Source organism: Ursus arctos, unplaced genomic scaffold (genome assembly GCF_023065955.2).
Source record: "Ursus arctos isolate Adak ecotype North America unplaced genomic scaffold, UrsArc2.0 scaffold_13, whole genome shotgun sequence".
Lineage (NCBI taxonomy): Eukaryota > Metazoa > Chordata > Mammalia > Carnivora > Ursidae > Ursus > Ursus arctos.
In genome coordinates, this window is record NW_026622797.1 from 12301229 (window position 1) to 12321698 (window position 20470).

The 20470-nt window shown below is 35.0% G+C and overlaps 1 protein-coding gene across 9 annotated transcripts in view; it reads right to left on the reverse strand.

Moving 5' to 3' along the window:
- The window catches only part of SCAF8 (SR-related CTD associated factor 8), a 219206-nt gene that overhangs the window by 150120 nt on the left and 48616 nt on the right, over positions 1-20470 (reverse strand). For 7 of the 9 annotated variants that reach the window (XR_006410179.3, XR_007191576.2, XM_026505110.4 and 4 more), the window contains 8 exons: positions 17457-17633; positions 15937-16016; positions 14117-14234; positions 8107-8238; positions 7713-7825; positions 6037-6230; positions 2635-2735; positions 199-312 (listed from right to left, as the gene is read on the reverse strand). Coding sequence is in view for 7 of the 9 variants with exons in the window: in XM_026505110.4 (XP_026360895.1) it covers positions 199-312; positions 2635-2735; positions 6037-6230; positions 7713-7825; positions 8107-8238; positions 14117-14234; positions 15937-16016; positions 17457-17633 (1029 nt within the window). In the remaining 2 variants the exon portion in view is untranslated. The remainder of the gene's footprint in view (positions 1-198; positions 313-2634; positions 2736-6036; positions 6231-7712; positions 7826-8106; positions 8239-14116; positions 14235-15936; positions 16017-17456; positions 17634-20470) is intronic. The other 2 variants (XM_044386443.3, XM_048226089.2) reach the window with 1 other exon arrangement.

A 20470-nucleotide genomic window follows, 5' to 3' on the forward strand; every position in this document is an offset into this window, starting at 1 on the left:
AACTGTAAGTGTGATTTCAAAGAATCATTTGGCTGAAGTTTTACTTTACCTATTTCTAATTCTATAACTCAACAATACTGAAATAATAAACTTTTCTAGAGGTTTTCCCATAACATTAAAAAAGAAGATGAATCAAATACAGGAACATTCTAATAATCCAATAAAAGAAGAACATGGGTCCCTCCCCTCCAATCTCACCTTAATGACCTTGGACCCAATTTTATATGATCCGGAACTAAGTTTCTGAAGAGCCCGAAAAGCATCTTGTCGATGAACCATGCAGACGTAAGCACAGCCCCTGGGAGGAATCATCTATTAAAAAAATTTTTTTCTTTAGAAAGGGTAAACATAAGGCATTCATTCTGACATTACTGTATGGTTTTAATGAAACAGATCACTGACTACTAAGACTGAATGGTTTTTCCCTTTTCTTCCTTTGGCTATTTATTGGTACAATCCATGTACAGCTAACGACTTAGTTTAAAAAGAATTCAAAACCTAGTTGGGTCTCACTCTGAGTCATAACATAAGCAAAATCTTGAATATCACATGTCAATCAAAGTCTTCCTAATACACAATAAAGAAATACTAAAACAAAAAATGTAAAAAGACATGTATGTAATACCACCAGATAAAAAGAAAACAATATTGCATGGCCAACATACTTGAAACATGCAATTTATTCAACAAGTGTCATACGGAGTAATGTGAGAAGGATTTTTGTTTGGGGAAGTATCTTATTCTTAATATAAAATCTATAATCTACAACAAATGATAACACTAAAGGTCTTCAACTGTATAAAACTTAATTTTGCCCAAGTGCTTCTGGACAAAGGTTTTAACACGAATAAGAAAACAGCCTTAGTGTTTTCACTTTGACTCAGAGTTCACTTCAAGCTACTTTCCAAACTTTAATAACAAACTTCTCAAAAAAGAAGTCTAACACCTTATATACTTCTTCCTCTTTTGCAATATAGACCCAACTCTGTATCAATGGACTGAAAAATTTTCAAGCTCAGGAATGACCCACTAAGTGCTAAATCGAACAGACTTTTTACTCAGTTCTCAAGCTCCCCCAAAACCAAGTGAAATGTTTATAAATTTTCCATCAGATTTTCAAATCCTGGATTTTATCACTAGCCATTCAATACACTTCAGTTCACAAAATAACTCAGTACCTATTATTTCTAAGTACTATGCTCTAAAAAGGTAATACAGAAGGCGGGGGGGGGGGGGGGGGGCGGACAAGGCAAACTAATGTCCAAATGACTATGGAACAAGAAAGGCCAAAAATGACACAAGTAATAGGACAATCCAAATGCTGCTTGGATTCAGGATCCATTCTGAGTAGTGATTTCTGACTCTGCATTAGAATCACCTGTGTATACTGTGGCACTCTAATAAGAATTTAAAGACACTGATTTTGGGCATCCCTATTTTTTCAACTGTCAACACATTTCTGACATCTCAGGTAGGGGGAAAGCAGAAAAAAAATTCAGAGGTTATAGGATCAAGGACTCCAGCAGATAGTTTATGTTTTGACAGGTGAAATTTGAAAAGACAAAAGAGTAAGAAAAGCCTACAGCACAGCCATGGTGTAGAGAGAGGCATATGAAACTCATTAAGTTGAAACACTCAACCAATCATCTATTTATTGTCTGCGCAACTCAGGCAAATCACTTAGTTTCCTCACTGGTAAAACAATAATGGGAATTACTTAACCAGCTTCTTGTGAGCTTCCAATGAGATCATATACGGTTGAAAGTAGTATACGAAATGGTCAAACAATTCAATGAAGAGTGCTGTTATTAACAAGGAAAAGTCAAGTTTGGTCACATAAGGATCTAAGACTAGAAAGGAAAGGCAACCAATTTCGTGGCAAATGATAAAAGTTCAAGAGACATAAAAATATAACAGTGAATAAAATCAGAGGGTTAATGAATTAGAAGGCTTCTCAAACAAATAAATTTCTATAAAACATTCCATGACTTTTTCCAGGGGAAAAAAACAGAGCTTGAGGACGAAGAATATACTCAAAGAAGGAGACTGGATGGAGCAAAAGTACTGAAAGAAAGCGAGCTGAGGAGTGAGAGTTGCAGTCAAGTTACTGAGGTGCTGTGACCACACAAGTTTTCTTGCCTCAGGTTTGCTTTGAGAGGGAGAGGTGGGGAGAAGAGGAAGGGGACTGGTAAAAAGACTGGGACCCCAAATCCAATTATGTCTCCACTACCACCTATGTGCTCATGTGTAGGTGATTAAAATTCTGTGGGACTCAGTTTCCTCATTTTCATTACCAAAAAAAGGGAGGGTGTGGAATTAAACTAGGTCACAGATAGGGTTCCTGCTAACCCAAACACTGGATGATTTTAGGAACCAAGTGCTAGCTATACTGCTATAAAACCTCTAAGAACATTTCGTTAGAATTTCACTAAAAAAAGAAAAATTAATTAACGAGATAAACAGCAGCATAAATAAACACAGAAATGATTAAAGTAAAATAATCCCTATAAAGATGTGCATTATTAAAGACAGATACTCTACTGGGCTCATTAGGAACCAAAGTGACTGTTTGACTGAAAATCCTCTGTATATGTATTTTTAATCTTAAACTATTGTATAAGAAGTGATACTTACATTAATGGATTCAATTTGTCCAAACTCTTCAAACAGATTGGTTAAATCTTGCTGGGTCGCCTTCTTATCCACCTGGCCAACCCACAAAGTAGTACTACATACTGTCAAGACATAAAAGAGACAAATGACTTAAATCACACAGACACAGCTATTTCTTTTGAGCAGCTGAAGAAAAAGCACTAATAACAACAAGATTTAAGATGGATATTTAAAACACTTCAGTGACATTTTTATCTGTTAGGCTTAAAATGAACTAAAGTCCCAGATATCCATCTACATCTACTGCAGATCAACCTCTGTTCGCAAGCTTGGCTGCACACTTTAATCACCTATGGATACCCGGGTCTTAACCTAAAAGATGAAGGGTTACAGGGTACGACGGACTGGGAATCGGGAGTTTTAAAATCCTGTAGGTAATTCTAATATGCAACAAAGTCACAAAAACGCTTTTCTTACTGCAAATCCTATCTCTGCACCTTTAATCTTTCTGTGCTGGAATGATTAAGTGGATTATTTCTTCCTAATCAACAGTTAAATCTGAAAACAGCACCTTATCCTTAAGGAAATAATTTGCACGGAGATACAAGGGGGAAAAGGCTGAATTGGAACTCCTTAACTTGTTATCATGAAAAACTTAAAAGATACTTTGCGGGAAGCACTTCTCTTTAAGAAACAGACCTACACATGAGGTATCTCACCTACTTTAAGCTGTACTGTTCATGCCTCCATAAACATTTCCTTTCCTGAAAACACGTAATTGGAAAATATTTACAACAGATGATACATTTGCGGAATTTTAATAAATCTAGATTTACATCAATATCATTTTTAAAGACAAAGTTTCCAGCCTTTTGATGATCTTTTTATCTATTATGGGACAGGACTCCAGCAGGTTTTACTGTAGAGCTAATTTAGCCCCACACTAGTGACTACTGCAAGATTTCTACTGAACGAAGGTTTTCTTTTCTTTTTTTTTTTTTTTTAAAGATTTTATTTATTTATTCGACACAGAGAGAGAGACAGCCAGCGAGAGAGGGAACACAAGCAGGGGGAGTGGGAGAGGAAGAAGCAGGCTCCCAGCGGAGAAGCCTGATGTGGGGCTCGATCCCAGGACTCCGGGATCACGCCCTGAGCCGAAGGCAGACGCTTTAACCGCTGTGCCACCCAGGCGCCCCTGAACGAAGGTTTTCAACCAGCTCTCTCTACTCCAGCTGGTTTGAACTCAAGTCTTCCAGACACGTGTTAGCTTTAAGAATCATTCAGCTAACAGATTCCCTGGTAATGTTCTTATCCTATTTGTTCTTCGCCTCACAGTCTCACCGTATGTACATATAATTTAATATTTAACCAAAGTCTCAAGAAGCAATGTATGTTTTACTCTACTCTATAACAAAATACCACAAACTTAGTAGCTTAAAACACAAAAATGTATTCTCTTACAGTTGTGGAGGTCTAAAATGGATCATCAAGTCTGCATTCTTTCTGGACACTCTAGGGGAGAATTTGTTTCCTTGACAAACTGCCTGCATTCCTTGGCTCATGACCCCAACTTTCATCTTCAAAGCCAACAGTGGGGCATTTACCTATCTTCGTCTTTCTCCTTCACATCACCTTTTCTCTCTGACCCTCTTGTTTCGCTCTTATAAGGACCTCTGGATTATACAGAGCCCTTCTGGATAACCCAAGTTAATCTTCCCATGCCAAGATCCTGATTAATCATACCATATAATGTAACATATTTGTAAGTTCCAATAATTTGGCTATGAACATCTTTGGACGACCACTATTCAACCTATCACAAACCCTCAGCAAATTTTTAGACCTCTTTCACTGAATAGTTCCCACCGCTTCATTACTCTACCACATCACAGCTGCTTTAATCTCTCTGAAATATGTTCCATGTTTCCCGAACTGTTTCAAGGTAATCTCTTCACAAATTTTTCCCACAGACAAGTTTTTTTTTAAACCCAGAAAGCAAAAATGAATCTCCCCCATCCCACGAGAGGACACTGATTCCTAGAATATTACTGCTTGTTGATGTTTCATATCCACTGCACTATTCATGAATACTCTTGTGTTCAAAGGACCAATGATAGGGAAATACTACCATATGTGTTTAAAATGTGCTGGGGCCACATGAAATTGATATTGCTTTGGAATAAGGAGAATTTTGAGGTAAATAATGAGGGATATACTTTTCAGTGTATTTTCTTATGTGCTTTCTGAATTTTTTTATTCATGAAAAAAACCATAGCAATAGGAAATAAATTCCATGGTCAGTAACTATGTAAATGGTGGTAGCTATAATATGACAAGGAAAGCGAAGAACTAAATGGAAAAGACTCCATATAATAGCCCTACTAAAACTGGTGATTCTGAATGTCCTAATGGTAATTATGAGAAAGGGGGCACAGCAGAGGTTTTATGGTCAGACCTTTGATGTTATTTCTTTATTAGACAGCACTAAAATGTTTGAATTTGGTCTCTCACCCTAAGGGGATAAACAAATTTTCAGAGTTAGGAGTATCACATTATTAAATTAACACTGGCTCCGATTATCAGGTAAGATTCTGGCAAGATAGCCACAGCTTGCTGAAAATGCCAGAACCTAGTAAGAGGCTGGATGTTGCCTTTAATTATAAGCCTGGATTTCCAGGATGATTCAGCAGTATAAGTTATACCAATTATTTATCTATCTTCATGGCAGAGAGAATTTGGAGACCTTCAGAAATTAAACAACCTGATCGGTATTCAGCTCTTGGCAAAGAATGACAATTTGCTCCATTTTATGTACTTTGCCCATCTGCAGTCTGTCTGTTCACCTTAGAAATCCTAACTCCCTAGGAATCTTTCAGGAATAATCTGGTACTAATTACAACTCCCATTCCTACCAAGTGAACTCTCCTTTAAACTCCCACTACTACCAAATTTGTTCTAATTATACATTACAGATTAACATATAAAGGAGGGAAAGTCTGTACAATGGGAATCTCTCCCTTGGTGCTGATCCAATAAGTTTACAAATAGCTTTAAAATTTACAGGCTCCCTTCACTAATTATTCCCCAGACCTGGTGGTCAAACTTGGTTCGACACTTTGAATAGAAATCACAGTGTCTATGTAAGAGACAGTAGGCCTGGTCCACTTTATATATTATTAGTCGAGGTCTATATTTTCTAATTTGCATTTTAAAAAATCAACTCTCAATGGATCTTAAGTGTTTCAGTAGAACCTGTTCTTCCTTCTTCTTTTCTCCTCTCTCACTTTACAAAAACCAAGGATAAAATTATTCATCTACCAATCAACTTTTCAATTTCTTAGTCTAAAAATACAATTGTCTTTAGCAGGTAATGATTTTCTTAATATTTGTTGAAACCAAAGCTTTGTAAAGTATGTCACTTACCACTTAATGTTTTAGATCTAATTGGAGGTAATCCCTTCTTCTGTCGTTCTTTCTCCCTCTCTCTAGCTCTCCTTTCACTTGAGTATGAACGTGATGATTTCCTCTTTCTTTCTCTTGAGCGTGAGCGTGATCGCTTTCTGTGTTTACGCTTTCGGGAACCAGATCGTGACCGAGACCTTCGTTTTCTTGGTGATCTACAAAAAAAATATTATTTTACTTCTAACAAAAGTATTATTCTTCTGTCAAATTTCTCACTTCTAGGTGGGGGGGGAACACACACACACACACACACACACACACACACACACACAAAAGGTTGTCTTATATCTAGCTACCTCTTAAAAAATGTGTAAGTAGAATGAAGTATCAAACATGCATTTCTCAAATCTATGTACTGCTCAGGCTCATACTGTAATAGATGTTTGTTTGCAATGATTCTTACTGAGACCAGGAAGAAGAAAATGAGATTCTATCCAATAAGGGCCTTACTTTCCTTAGTGTCCTCCAACTCATTTTTCAAACAAGAGTCAAGAATAGGAATGAAAGATTAAAGAAAATAGAACCCTAGGTGATAAAAACATTATATTCTTAAAATTACGAAACAGAGAATGTTTCCAACAGAGAATGAGGCCACTAAAGAATTCTGCTTATAAGTTTCCAACTTCTAAAATTTCAAGGTGCTTGACTTTAAATATACGGTGATCCGGAAACACTGTTTCTTTTCTTTTTTTTTTTTTTACCGTCGACCATATGCCCCTGCACTGCTTCTAAATGCTGAATAAGGAGGTGTTGTTAAGACAAAGAAGCTGCAAAGATTTCAGCCCTAACACTGTAATTGCTTTAGCAAGATTACTCACTGACATGAGATGGGTTTAGGGAGAGTGGAACTCACAGGCTCTCGTTTGTAAGAGGTAAATACAAATAACTTCTTGAAACAAGTAAGAAATGACTGAAAAATCATCAAAGATACTATCCCTCTTCCAGCATACACTGTTCAGATTTTCAGGGGTATTCATGTGCAGAAAATAAAGTATATTAATATTAAAGACTAATGACTTAAAATTTTAAGAGAATTTGTAGCAAAAACTACAAATATACGTATATAACTACAGAAGAATTACCAGGTTAAGGAAACTTCAACTCAAACTGAGTAAGCGTGTACATTAGTGAGATTTAGCCATGTTGAAAAGCTAACAAAGAAAACCATAGGATATACTTTATAATAATCGGATGCTATGCTTAATGTTTATAAAAATAATTCCTGTAGTTTTATTTTTATGATCACTTTTGGTATTATTACAAAATGACATAAAACCTAAGAAATACAATGGAATTTCTAACACTGTTCCTCTACAGCTTGACTGAACAGTTTTCAGAGGCAATAATATCCTAAGTTCGGTATAATCATAATATTATTAACTAAAATCAGGTATAATCCTGAATCCAAGTCTTATGATATGTCTGCAATTAATGTATATTATTCAAATAAATGGCCACAAATATATCCAATTAAAAGAGAACAAAAAATTTTTCCATTTTTGAAATTCTGAATTACTTCTTTCTGGAGAATATAAGATGTTATTTTAAGAAAAACACTTCCTTTAACCTTGATACAAAGAAACAAAGCCAACTTTTAAAGGTTCGCACACAGCTACTCTTAAATATTATTGTAGAACCTTGAGCGAGATCGTGAATGTGTTCTTGATCTTGAGCGAACAGCCACTTTCTTTGCTTCTTGTTCAAAGATCTCCTCTTCTACTCCATCTTGCCCTTCATCTATATCCATATCCTTGAAAATCAAAAGAACAGCAAACAAAATGCCTGATTGAGATGCAGTATATACTGACAATTCTGCCTTAACAAAATATTCACCATAATAGCTTTAATGCCTAATATTTACATAAAATGATTAATATATAGCTTAATTGTGAGGAAAAAATATTTAGGACATTACCATTACTTTACATAAAAACAAAATATTTTACACAAAAAAACATTTACCATATTTTATAATATTCTCCTCTAAGTAATTTTAGAAATTTATGACCCAGAAAAACATTTACTTTTTACCTGTTGCTGAATATCTATAGAATCATCCAAATTCACTTCAGGTTCAAGGAAATGCTGTTGACTGCTACCCTGTGATGGTGAGGCTGAATGCTCTGATCCAAATGTTCCCTCTTGACTATCCTGAGGGGTTGCCTATTGAGAACGTATACAAACACACAAACATTAAGAAACCATGCATATTATTACAACAGAATTTAAACATGCAAACTTCACAAAGTTTTAAAAAGGAGCACAACACATATAGAAGTCCCATGTTAAATCATTTATAATCAACCTAAAATTACACTTTTGTACAAATCCAAGTTTACTTAAGAGCACGGGACACCTCCACAAAAGAGGAAGAAGACTGTATTAGAATGCTAAGATCAAGTAGGTCTTCAAACAAATTTTAAATTGTGGAAAATACAGACATTATACTTTAAAGAATGAAGGGATTACATCATGAAAGATATATAATGGCACTAAATTAAATGAATCTAGAATTTCAATGGCAATTACCATTTTTATAAAATGCTATAAATTAAAATGCTATGTTACTTTTAATGTAGAAGTATTTTATATTAAAGAACTAAGTCATACATTATTGTATAGGCAAAACAAAGCTCAAATATTACCAAATTAACTGATCTAGCGAAAGAGTTCTCAATTTGGGCCTTTCTCAACCTCCACCTCTAGGAATTTGCAAAATAGTATTAGGAAGTACTAACAGAAGTTAGGCAATGAAGACTAATTAAAGGAACATTTAAAATCTGAATCCCCCCCTTTTTGTTTTGCTGGGACTAGATTTACAGCAACTTGCTGTAGTGACACTACTTACATGACACTTATTAGTCTGAATCTGATTTAGCAATTGCATATATTATGGTGTTAACTAAAAATGAGAAAACTAATTATGAAAAAGTATCCCTACATAAACTTTCCTTAAACATCTTTGCAGGTGTTAAAGATTAACAAAAGTAGTTCCTGGTAGTAGACAAGTTGGGAGCTACTGTAATAATTAACAGAGAAGAGTAACTCAAAAATACTATGCCCTTGCTACAAACTCTGATTGAGAACAAGTTACTTGAATTGTGAAACTTGGTCTCCCTATCTGTGTAAGGAATACCAGCATAGTGACTACAGACAATATTGTATTATAAACTTCAAAGTTGTTAAGAGACTAGATCTAACTGTTCCCACCACAAAAAAATGAGTTTTGTGACATGATAGAGGTGTTAAGCTTACTGCAATATATTAACGTATCAAATCACAATGTTGTACACCTTAGTTATATATTCTATCTCAGTAACATTTTTTTAAAAAAAATTCTTATTCTAATGACATCTAATCTGAAAGAAAAAGCATAAAAATTAAGAGCCAAAAAGAACATTTAAAGAACCGTTCCAAGCTTCTAACTTTATGAAGGAACCGGTTCTCTAAGAATAAGTAACATTTTCAAGGTTTAGAAACAAAGTTAAAGTAGAAAAGACTTCTGTGAAACACATGCCACAGTACTGGCCGAAACATCAGTGAGCAAGCACTCTTTCCGAACAAATCAAACACATTTTAAGCAAAGTCCTGGCTTATGTCTTTAAAAGTATATAACAACAGAATTCTTATCACAGAAAGGGAATTTTCAGCTCCATCCTGAATCTATTTGGTCCTGAGTTCAGTATGCATATATTCTTCACATCGTATTTTTCTTACTTCTCCATTTATCTTAAGCTTCACATTCCCCCCCACCCTTGTTTTTTACCCTAATTTTTCTATTTAATGGTTAACTCTTGGTATAACCACCAAGATCCACTGCAACTAATTTTAGTTTCTGAGTTTCTTGTTTGAGTTTTACCCATTTGAGAAGACTATAATTTCATGACCTTTATTCTTTCTTAGAGGTCTTATGAAGAACAAAGAGAAAATCTACTTTAAAATTTCAACTAAGGGATGCTGGGGTGCCGCAGCTGGTTAAGCAACCAACTCTTAGTTTCTGCTTAGGTCATGATCTCAGGGTGATGAGATGAGCCCCACTTTGGGCTCCACGCAAGCGCAGAGTCTGCTTAGGACTTTCTCTCCCTCTCCCCTCTGCTCCTCCCCTATCCCCACCATCGTGCGCAGTCGCGTGCATGGGCTCTCTCTCAAAAAAATAATTATTTAAAAAATAAAAATAAAAATTCAACTAAAAATTATCCTATTATCTTGCAATTAGCATTAGGTCCATTGTACCCTTTCCTGTATCTAAGACACGTTATGGGATTTTAAGAGGTCGTATTATCCTATATATTGAAACATTTTGCTAAGAATGTTTCATCATTCTAAGAATTTCATCATTCTAAGAATTATTCTGCTATTATCCATCAATTATTCTCAATTATTTCAAGAAAGACTAAAATAATACAAAAAAGAAAAAACAATATAATTGTTAAGAAGGGTCAATGGTGAAATAGAATCATCATCATCCAGTTTTACTGCATTACCAAAAATACTGTATATTTCAAGAAGTATCGGAGACACTATCTCTGTAGTCTGGTTTTAAGCTTTCCCTGGAACATAGTTGAATATTTAGATTTTTCCATTTCTGTATGTAATGGCAAAGAGAAGATAACTGACAGAGGAACATATTTCACAATTATTAAACAAAATAGAACATGAATACAAAGAAAAAGCAGCATTCTAGACTCTAATGATGATCTTGAAGTTTAATATCTAAGTGAAATATCAGACTATGGGTTTTCAGATGACCATATCCTAAATGTATTTCTCACACTCCAAAACTGATGGCAGAAAAATGTGTCTCTAAGGACAAAAACAGGGTCTTTTCATACACTTAGTTAGCAGGAAGGACTTTATCTTGCAGTATTTTGCAACAAGAACCTCGACTGTTCTATTCTGCTAAAAGAACGTGTGACATCTGAATTTGACACAAAATGGTTTTGCTACATTTCAATTATGTATATTAAAATTGCTCGTAAAGTACTTTCCCCCATCCCTTTTAGTCTCACTTCTGTAAACTTATCTAAGATGACTTCAAATATATTTTAAAAGGATCCATTGGACCCAGGTGGCAAATGACTGCTTTTCTGATACACTGGTATATATCCTTAGTATACGTCCTGGTATACACCTCTAGTTCCTTCAATGGTGTCCTCAGGTAAAGCATTAATACTGAAGAAACAGAAGACAAGGATAACAGCAGCTAGCAGAGACTTCTTTCAAAGGTGGATTAACACTCATGTCACATTTTGATCAGTTATAGATCCATGTTCCTCCACTTTTTCCTGTCTAAGTGACAGGAAAGACTTTGTCAAAAGCCTTACTGAAATCCACACATGCTGTGCTATAATCCTACAACTGCAGTACCATGAAATGCAATTTATGTGAGCTGAGACGGCAAATCACTTACAGTAACTCAGGGCTCTAAATATTATCACCCATCTTAGGTTTTATCATGTTCAATTCTACTCTATTATATTCTCCTATATTAAAAAAATACTGAATCAAAGTAAGTTACATATGATAGCTCTTCATTATTAAGTGGCCAAATCTTCCATAACCTTTCTATTCATAACATTCTTTTAGAAGCCCTTTTCATCAGTCCTACCATTTTCATTATCAGTATTTCACTCTGAGCTATAGCTTTCCTGACATCTCTTGACTATCCTGATAAAACAATGACTAATATCATGAACTAGAACTTAAGTCCGACAACGGCAATCATTCTCCTTCCAACATGACTATTACTCCCTTCACAATTCAGCCACTCCTTGGAAGTGCTCTGTTTTCAGTGGTTTTCTATTGTTTGGGATACTAGATATCAATTCACATGCAGGTGTGGTCAGAGCTGCAATGAGTAGGGTGGCACGAGCAATCTGATTCCTTTCTCTAAGACCCCGTAAGAACTTTTAGGCGGCCATAATGAGCTCACAGGTAAACAAAAATGCTTCATTTTTCTGCTTATTTCACCCTATCTTCATCATATGAAAGCAACTGGTTTGGTAGAGCCAATTACACAATTTATTAAATTTTAATGGTTACCCTGCTGATATACTTTCTAATTTGAAATTTGTCATAGGTTTTGAACACCATCTACCTGATGTATTAGAAAAGCTGCTTTTCTTTCACCACTCCCCCTTTCTTCAACACTTATTTCTGAACAATGAAAGCTTTTAACAACATTTAATTCTTTCGAAAGGATCTAATTACTGTATCCTTTAAAATTTTGGAGATAATGTATTAACTAAGCCCGGAGCTCTATTTTTCTTTGGTTGGTGAGATTCTTAAGACAGAATAACCCTGAAAAATGGAATGGGAAGAAATCAGAGAGGGAGACAAACCATGAAACTCTTAATTATGGGAAAGAAACTGAGGATTGCTGGAGGGGAGGTGGGGGGGATGGAGTAACTGGGTGACAGGCATTAAGGAGAGCACGTGATGTGATAAGCACTGGGTGTTATACACAATCGATGAATTACTGAACTCTACACCTGAAACTAATGATGCACTATATGTTGGCTAACTGAATTTAAATAACAAAAAAGAATAACGTTCTCTCAAGCTTTTAGGAATTTTCACTTCAATAATTTGGTGTTAATTTTAAGAGTACTACCTTGATTTTACTGCTTCTTCTAAACTTTCTGAAAGGAAACTGGCACTAAGACAATCAAAACTGCCACATTTATAGACAGACAAATCTGCTGTTTGGATGAACTCTTCCATCGTGACTACCCGTTGCCTCTATAAGATTTTTTTATTACATCACGGACAACCTGTTTCTTTTCATTGATTTGTAACTTGTGTTTTTCTTTAAACAACATCCAAATGTTCTACATTGTGCTCTATCTTTAAAGTTCCCAAATTCTCAGGCAGATAAATCTGCCTGACATAAAACACTACACCTACTCCAACACTTCTATCATTCCTTCAAAACAAGGTACAGCATTCCATTCTCATAATTCCAGGTGTAAGTTCCAACCTAGCAAATACCATGAATATCCATTTTACGTTTACTATTTGATTTAAAAGGATAAGTTCAGGCCCCAGCAGTGTCCAAGGTTTGCTATCCCTTTAATTTAAAGGAACTCTTCTCTCTTCTTTATTTCCACTGTCCTTCACTGTACCTCTATTACAGAAACTAGAATTCTGCCCTGTGTTCATACAGATGTACATGCTCCATTAGAGAAGAGATTACTTGAGGCGAGATGCTTTTTTGTTCATCTGTGTATATATCATCTAACACCACGTTGCTCATACTTTAAAAACGTTTGTAGTATTGTTTTATTGCCAAAAAGTTTCAGATATTAGAAAGAAGTATGATTGGGGGGAATTTGAAAACACTCATATTCTAAACAGTTTGTATCTATAAATATTTCTCACATGGAGCAAAAACAGGCTTTGCAATGGATTGACCCCACCTTTGCAACTTGACTTATTCTATCAATTCTAGGTATGATTCTTCTTCACATATTATCATCCCTATAATTTATTAGGGTTTTTTTTAACGCCATAGGATGTTGTACTTTTGAAGTGATTAAAAATTCGTAGCTGTACATAAAATAACAGAGTGTCTTAAGACAAATGATACATGATATTAGCTATATAGTTTTGCAATGGATGTTTAATTTCACTAAGGTACAATTGGAGTCAAAATGCTTTCCATAGCATTAAACGTAATCATGCCTCATAAACTTCCTGCCACACAGTAACAGCCTAATTAAAGGTAGCAAATCTATTTTGCCATCATCACAATCAACAAAAGCAAAATCATCATGACTTTGCTTGACAAGGAACTGAGTGGAGAAAAGCACATGAAGTAGTAATACTGAAACACCGCCTCTATCTTCTGTTCTCCACTGCTAATATACCAAGCACATGTATATATCCAGAACACATTCTGGTAACAGAAAAGACTATGAATCTTCCAAAAAGGTTGATCTTCCTAGTAATAAAACTGAAGAAAATCACCATGCTTGAGAAACACTGTTTTAAAGAATGTAGAAAGCAATAACTCTAAAGACCACAAGATGGAGTTATAAACCTTTTGAGGCTGTTGCTGTTCTAGGAGTTGCTGTCTGAGATGTTCAAGGTTTTGCTGCTGTAGTTGTTCAGCTATCTGATGAAAAATGGAATTGTTCACAGATTCTGAAACATGAGAACTAGAAGGAAAAACAAGTAGAAATATATTTCAAAACCCAATGAAGATAATACATAAATAACTGATTTTTCAACCCCCCCATGCCAATTAAATGAAACATACTCTACTACAATGTTTACTTTTGAAATATTAACAGAAAATGGAATACCTCAGAACATTAATATGTTAAAATAGAAAGATACTCTCCAACAGTCTTTCAATAGATGGATAACATGTTAAAGATACTCTGATGGAAGATCTGAGTATTAAATACATATAAATTAGTATTTTTTACATTAGAGCACTTTAAGAAAATCTCAATGAAACGTAAAAGTTAAAAGTATTTAAACATTGTCACTTAACTCCTTCTCTAAGATAGCGGGAGAAATGGTCTATCAATCAGTACATGTGAAATCTACAATTGTAATTGACCATAAACTTTATAAAACTAATCTGCTTTCTTTAGAAAAGCATTCACATTATTAGGTATGTTAACAGAAACAGTACTTAGATAAGAGGAAATAATAATTTAACTATACTCTGGGAAATTCACACCTGGAATACACCTGGAATTCTGGGTGCCACAAGGTAAGACATGAACAAAAAAGAGGGCATCCCAAAAGGGGCAATCAGGATGGTGAGAAGTCTTGAAACAGTTGAAAAAAAGTGTACTTCATCTGGAGCAAATAAACCTAAGGGGAAGAATGATACCTAACTTCAAATATTGAAAGGCTATGTCTCAAAAGATAATGGAGCAAATTTGTTTCCTTGCTTCAGAATGCAAAACGGATCAATGTGTATAAAGAAAATCAAACAGGATCCAGTAACAAAGATTATTTAACTTCTCATCATAGAAGGCATTAAAACATTACAAAAATACCCTATCAGAACACCATTAAAGGAGATTCTTACGTTGTTCAGGACACTGATCTACATGATCTCAAATGTTTCTCCTCTAACTTTATAATTCATAATCTAAAATATTAGATTTCAATTTTTCAAGTAAAGTCTCTTTACCAAAAGGATATATGTATTTTTATGTATTATATAAATATATTTTAAGAGCTATTATCCCAATATATAAAATTAATAACCTCTGCTTGAAACAAGATTCCCAGAGGCATTCCCTCCATTCATCAACCTCCACCCTCCCACCTTCCATGCCCCACTCTCTAACATTCTCTTCCCCACTGGTCCTTTCTCAAACCTGCAAGAACCTAGGGCTGCACAGAACTTACGAAAAGAAAATCACTAATCTATTATAAAAATTTACAATCCACATCTTTAAAAAAACAAAAGCCCTATAATCCCAATCTTTACTTCTGATTAGTCATACACACCCTGAGAATTTGGTAGAATGCCTAGAAGTAGCCACTGACACTAGAAGCAAGCTTCTCTCCTATTATTTCAAATATTCTTATAACTGAATAAAATAACTTAACGCCTAATACAGATATAGAAAATAACACCACTATATCAACATCTATCAATTCTCCTATAAAGAATTTTAATATACCCCAAATATTTGCAAAGATCTGAGATAAATAGGGAGGCAACAAGACAGCAACTCTACCATCTTTCTGTAATGTTAGAGCTCAACAGCCTGAAATCATATCCCAACTTATTCAAAGTATACTTGGTAGTTCAGAAGGCAATGTCCTATCCAATGTATATAATAGTAATGGGAAAAACTTATGATTATGAAGAAAAACAACAATTCTTACAGTTGAGAAGCTGAAATTTCCTTTTTGGGTTCTTCACTATGCTCAGAATCTTCCCCAAAATCAAACCTATCCATCAACTTCTAAGGGGGAGGGGGAGGGAGAAAAAGACAAATTAAAAGATGCTTCACACAAAAATAAGGTACAAATGCTATTCTGAATGCCAATGACATCCCATTAATTTCCCTTTATCACATTAATACATAAATGTTTTATATAATTTTATGTTATGCTATAATAAAGCATTCAATTTGAGTATTTTAAAGTACTTTGACATACATTGCCTTATGTAACAAAACAAATCATAACACAGGAAAAATACTAATGCTCTATAGAAGAGAAGACTGGGATTAAAATAATTAAGTGGCTTGCCAACAGTAATAAAGCTTGATTAAAAAACATCTAGGACTGTAATCAATGGATCTATTCGTAGTACATTTCTCTTCTTAGGATGCTCTACTATCTTCCAAATGATCAATTTAAAGGTTTTTTTTATGTGGTTTAGCTTTTTTTTTTTTTTTTTTTTTAGTAGGCTCCATGCCCAGTGGGGAGCCCAACTCCAGGCTTGAACTCACAACCCTGGGATCAAGACCTGAGCTGAGATCAAAAGTAGTATGCTCAACTGACTGAGTCACCCAGGTGCCCCCTATGTGGTTTAGCTATTAAATTTTCAGACTAAATTAAGCTGACAGCTAAGAAAGTCTAAGTAATACAAAAATCAATATTTATTTTCCTAAAAAAAATACAGTAGCAGAAACAAAAATATGGATAACACTTCCAAGATCTTTTAATATTCTCATAATTAATAAGAACATTGAGGCAATCACACAATAAATTATACATGAGATTTTCAACTTTAAAACTACTATCCTTTATAGTTAGACCTCAATTTATCATATTACAGTATAATGACAACTATAGAGAAGTTTTCCTATGAACTTTCATATTTTGAACAATTATAATTTTAGCAGGTTAAAATTTCAGAACATAGGGGCGCCTGGGTGGCACAGCAGTTAAGCGTCTGCCTTCGGCTCAGGGCATGATCCCAGCGTTATGGGATCGAGCCCCACATCAGGCTCTTCCGCTATGAGCCTGCTTCTTCCTCTCCCACTCCCCCTGCTTGTGCTCCCTCTCTCGCTGGCTGTCTCTATCTCTGTCAAATAAATAAATACAATCTTTAAAAAAAATAAAATTTCAGAACACAGAACATCAAATTAGTGTATTTGTAACATCCATAAAAGAAATTAGAAAATTCAGAAAATTATCGTTTGCCTCAATTTTGAATACACAATTTTAGCGACCAGTTTAAAGAGAATATTCTACATATTTCAAGTGGAATTTTAAAATTACTTAAGTTCCTTCAGAAATATGTAAACCTCTAGTAAAATTCATAATATATTATACAGTACAGTGCATATTGTAATAGTTCAATAATAAAATATAATTTATAGAATTAGAATCCACATGACAGCATATAGACTTTAACACTTCTTATAGAACAAATCTGATAACTTAATTTCTACCTTGTTGAAAGCCACTCCCTGTTCCAAGGGGTTCAGGGTGTTGGCCGCTGCAGCTGCAGCAGTAAGCTGTGCTGTGAGAGCCTGCAACTGTACAACGAGACCAGCGTCCAGGGCCTGCAGAATAGAAGGCTGAGGCTTCTGCTGTTGTAGTTGTAAAGTTTGTATTAACTGCTGAAGCTAGAGGAGAAAAAAGGAAAATTATTACAAACAGATGCTGGTTTTATCTGTAAGAATGCCCATCTTTTAGTCAATAAAATTCAGTTATACAGTCTTTGGAGACAAGAGAAAATAAATACTAACTCAAAACAAGGTAATTAAAAAAATATTTTGTTGTGTGTGCCATATATGTAATAACAGTCCTTAGTAAGTCTGTCTAGCTTCTGGAAAGTCAGAGAACTTCAAGCCAAATAAAGTGGTCATACCATGACAGATACAGACCTCATCACATACAGACTGATTTTTTTCACTAAGCTTTTCTTTTAAAGATTTTATTAATTTCTTTAGAGAGTGCGGGTGCGAATGGGGAGAGGGGCAGAGAGAGAGAGACAGAATCCCAAGCAGAATGCGCACTGAGTGTGGAATCCGAAGCGGGGCTACTGAACAGGGGTTCCACATGAAGCTTGATCCCATGACCTTGAGATCACAACCTGAGCCAAAATCAAGAGGTGGAAGCTCAACTGACTGAGCCACCCAGACACCCCTTCACTAAGCTTTTCATTCCTTCTTCAATTAACTCCTTAATCTCTGTTAAAAAAAAAAAAAACAAAAAAACAAGCACTGACAACAACTGCTTCTGCTATCTTTCAGATTTACCATCAGATAACACATTTCCTGAAAGCAGGAAAGCAAGTAAGCAATTTGTCTCTTAGAGCAGTCTGAAACTAATGAAATTAAAGGTGAATAGGGCCAACAAGAGTTGAAATCAAATCCCTGTTCCCTCTATTCATCCATCCTCTTAAAAAGCAGAAACAGTAAGATCCTGAAAATGTTTCATAGTTTAAGTAAACCCTACATACATCTTAGAATTAATAATTCTTTCCTAATCAAGACCTAAACCTGAGCTGAATCTGAAAATTATCAATTTACAATAGAAACAAGACATGTGTACTGTTTAAGATTAACTTATAGTGGGAGAAGGTACAAAAGCCATCCAAGATGAGAGTAAGTAATTTCATGCTTATCTAAAACAGCTACATTAAGAAACAAACTACAGTCATTTGGCTATCAAGTAAAGAGTAACTACAAACTACTAATGTGATAGCAAAGACAATACCAAAATATATGATAGCTTAGTTATTGCACTGAGGAAGCTTCAGAACAGATAAGATGGAGGGAGGGGAAGGAAGGAGGAAAAGGAGGAAAAAGGGAGAGAAAGAAGGCGCAGAGGGGAAAAGAGAGAAGAGGGTTAATACCATATTTTTTCTTTTACACATTTTAACTACTCCTTTTGACACCCGCATTTTTCTAGACAGCACTGTTACTGTTTCAGTCAGGTTCAAACCAGTGCAACACCCTACTTTTCCTTCTACTCTTGATTTAATACAATTACTAAGTCTTCTTAACTCTCCTTGCACTATTTCTTCTGGAAAAAATCACTTCTGACAAAAGTATTTATTTTAATAAGTATCTTTTAAAATGAGAACATTTGCTTTGTGAATTACATTCAAAATATTATCACAAGATAAAATTAATAATTTGGTAATTTTATCTAACATCCAATTCAGTTTCCCAATTGCCCCCCAAAATGGAGAAACTAGATCTAATCTAAGACTATAACTGAAATGGGTTTTACATTTTTAAAACTCAAGAACGGTCCCTTCCTTTTGGAGATTGTCCTTTTAGAGAGTCTGCAACCCTACTATTTTTCACATATTTATTACTTCCCTTCTTTTATCATTATTATCAAAACGAAGATACTTCCTATCTCTAGGCTTCTCGCCTCTCCCAACCACTGAAGTACTGTTCAGGTCACTGACAGCAACATGAAAATCTCTGGCAATTCCCCACTGCTTAGCATATGAACTCTTTGTTTCTCAGCCCACCATTTCTGTCTTTTGAAACCAGGTCCACACTTAGGTCTACCATGTCAACTTTGTCATTATTAACATACATGCACAGGTCATCTGACCCTCCAGACATCTCAATTCTGAAAGATCTTTGCATACCCAACACTGTTATGCCTCTATACACTACTCATTCATTCTACAAAAATGTACCGAACATCTGCTACAACCTAAACACTAGAAATACAGCAGTGAACAAAACAGTTGAAAAAAATTCTCATCCTTGTAGAGCATACATTCTGGTGGGAAGAGACAGAGAATAAATAAAGTAAATAAATTATTTAATGTAATAGAAATAAAGCAGGTGATAGGAAAAAGGAGCATAGGGGATGAAAGAATGTGCAGCTTTAAATAACTTTTTGAAGGCCTTACTGAGGTGACATTTAAACAAAAACTCATAGGTAGCTGAAACCTCATGAATATTTGGAAAAAGAGTTCAGGGGGAGGGGGCGCCTTATTGCACAGATTACAATTAATCTGGTTTTTTAAAGGACAGGTAAAAAAAGGAGATGTGAAGAATGGGCTATCCTCAAACCCTACCAAGAGCAGTCCCATTTCAAGTCTCACTTCAAATGGCGCTTCCTCAAAAAAACCTTCTCTTGGCGACCCTAATTCTGACCCCTTCCCCTCAAACCCAGTCACTAAAAATTTATCCTGTTTTAAGTCATGTATCACTATCTAAATAAAGTTTTATACTTTTTTATTATTTGTCTCCCCTAACATAGAAAGACATCTTTCCTAAGAGAGAAGACATCCCTGTCTTGTTACTGGAGTAACAATAGCACCTAATAACGTTTGGCACAAACTATGTGCTACGTCAGTATTTTGGTATGAAATGAAGTTTTCATAAAACAGTGCATAAAATGATGCCTTACTAAATGAAAAAGCAAGTTACACAGTAGTATCTATAGTGTGATCTCATTTTTACAGAAATAACACATACTCTTTTAT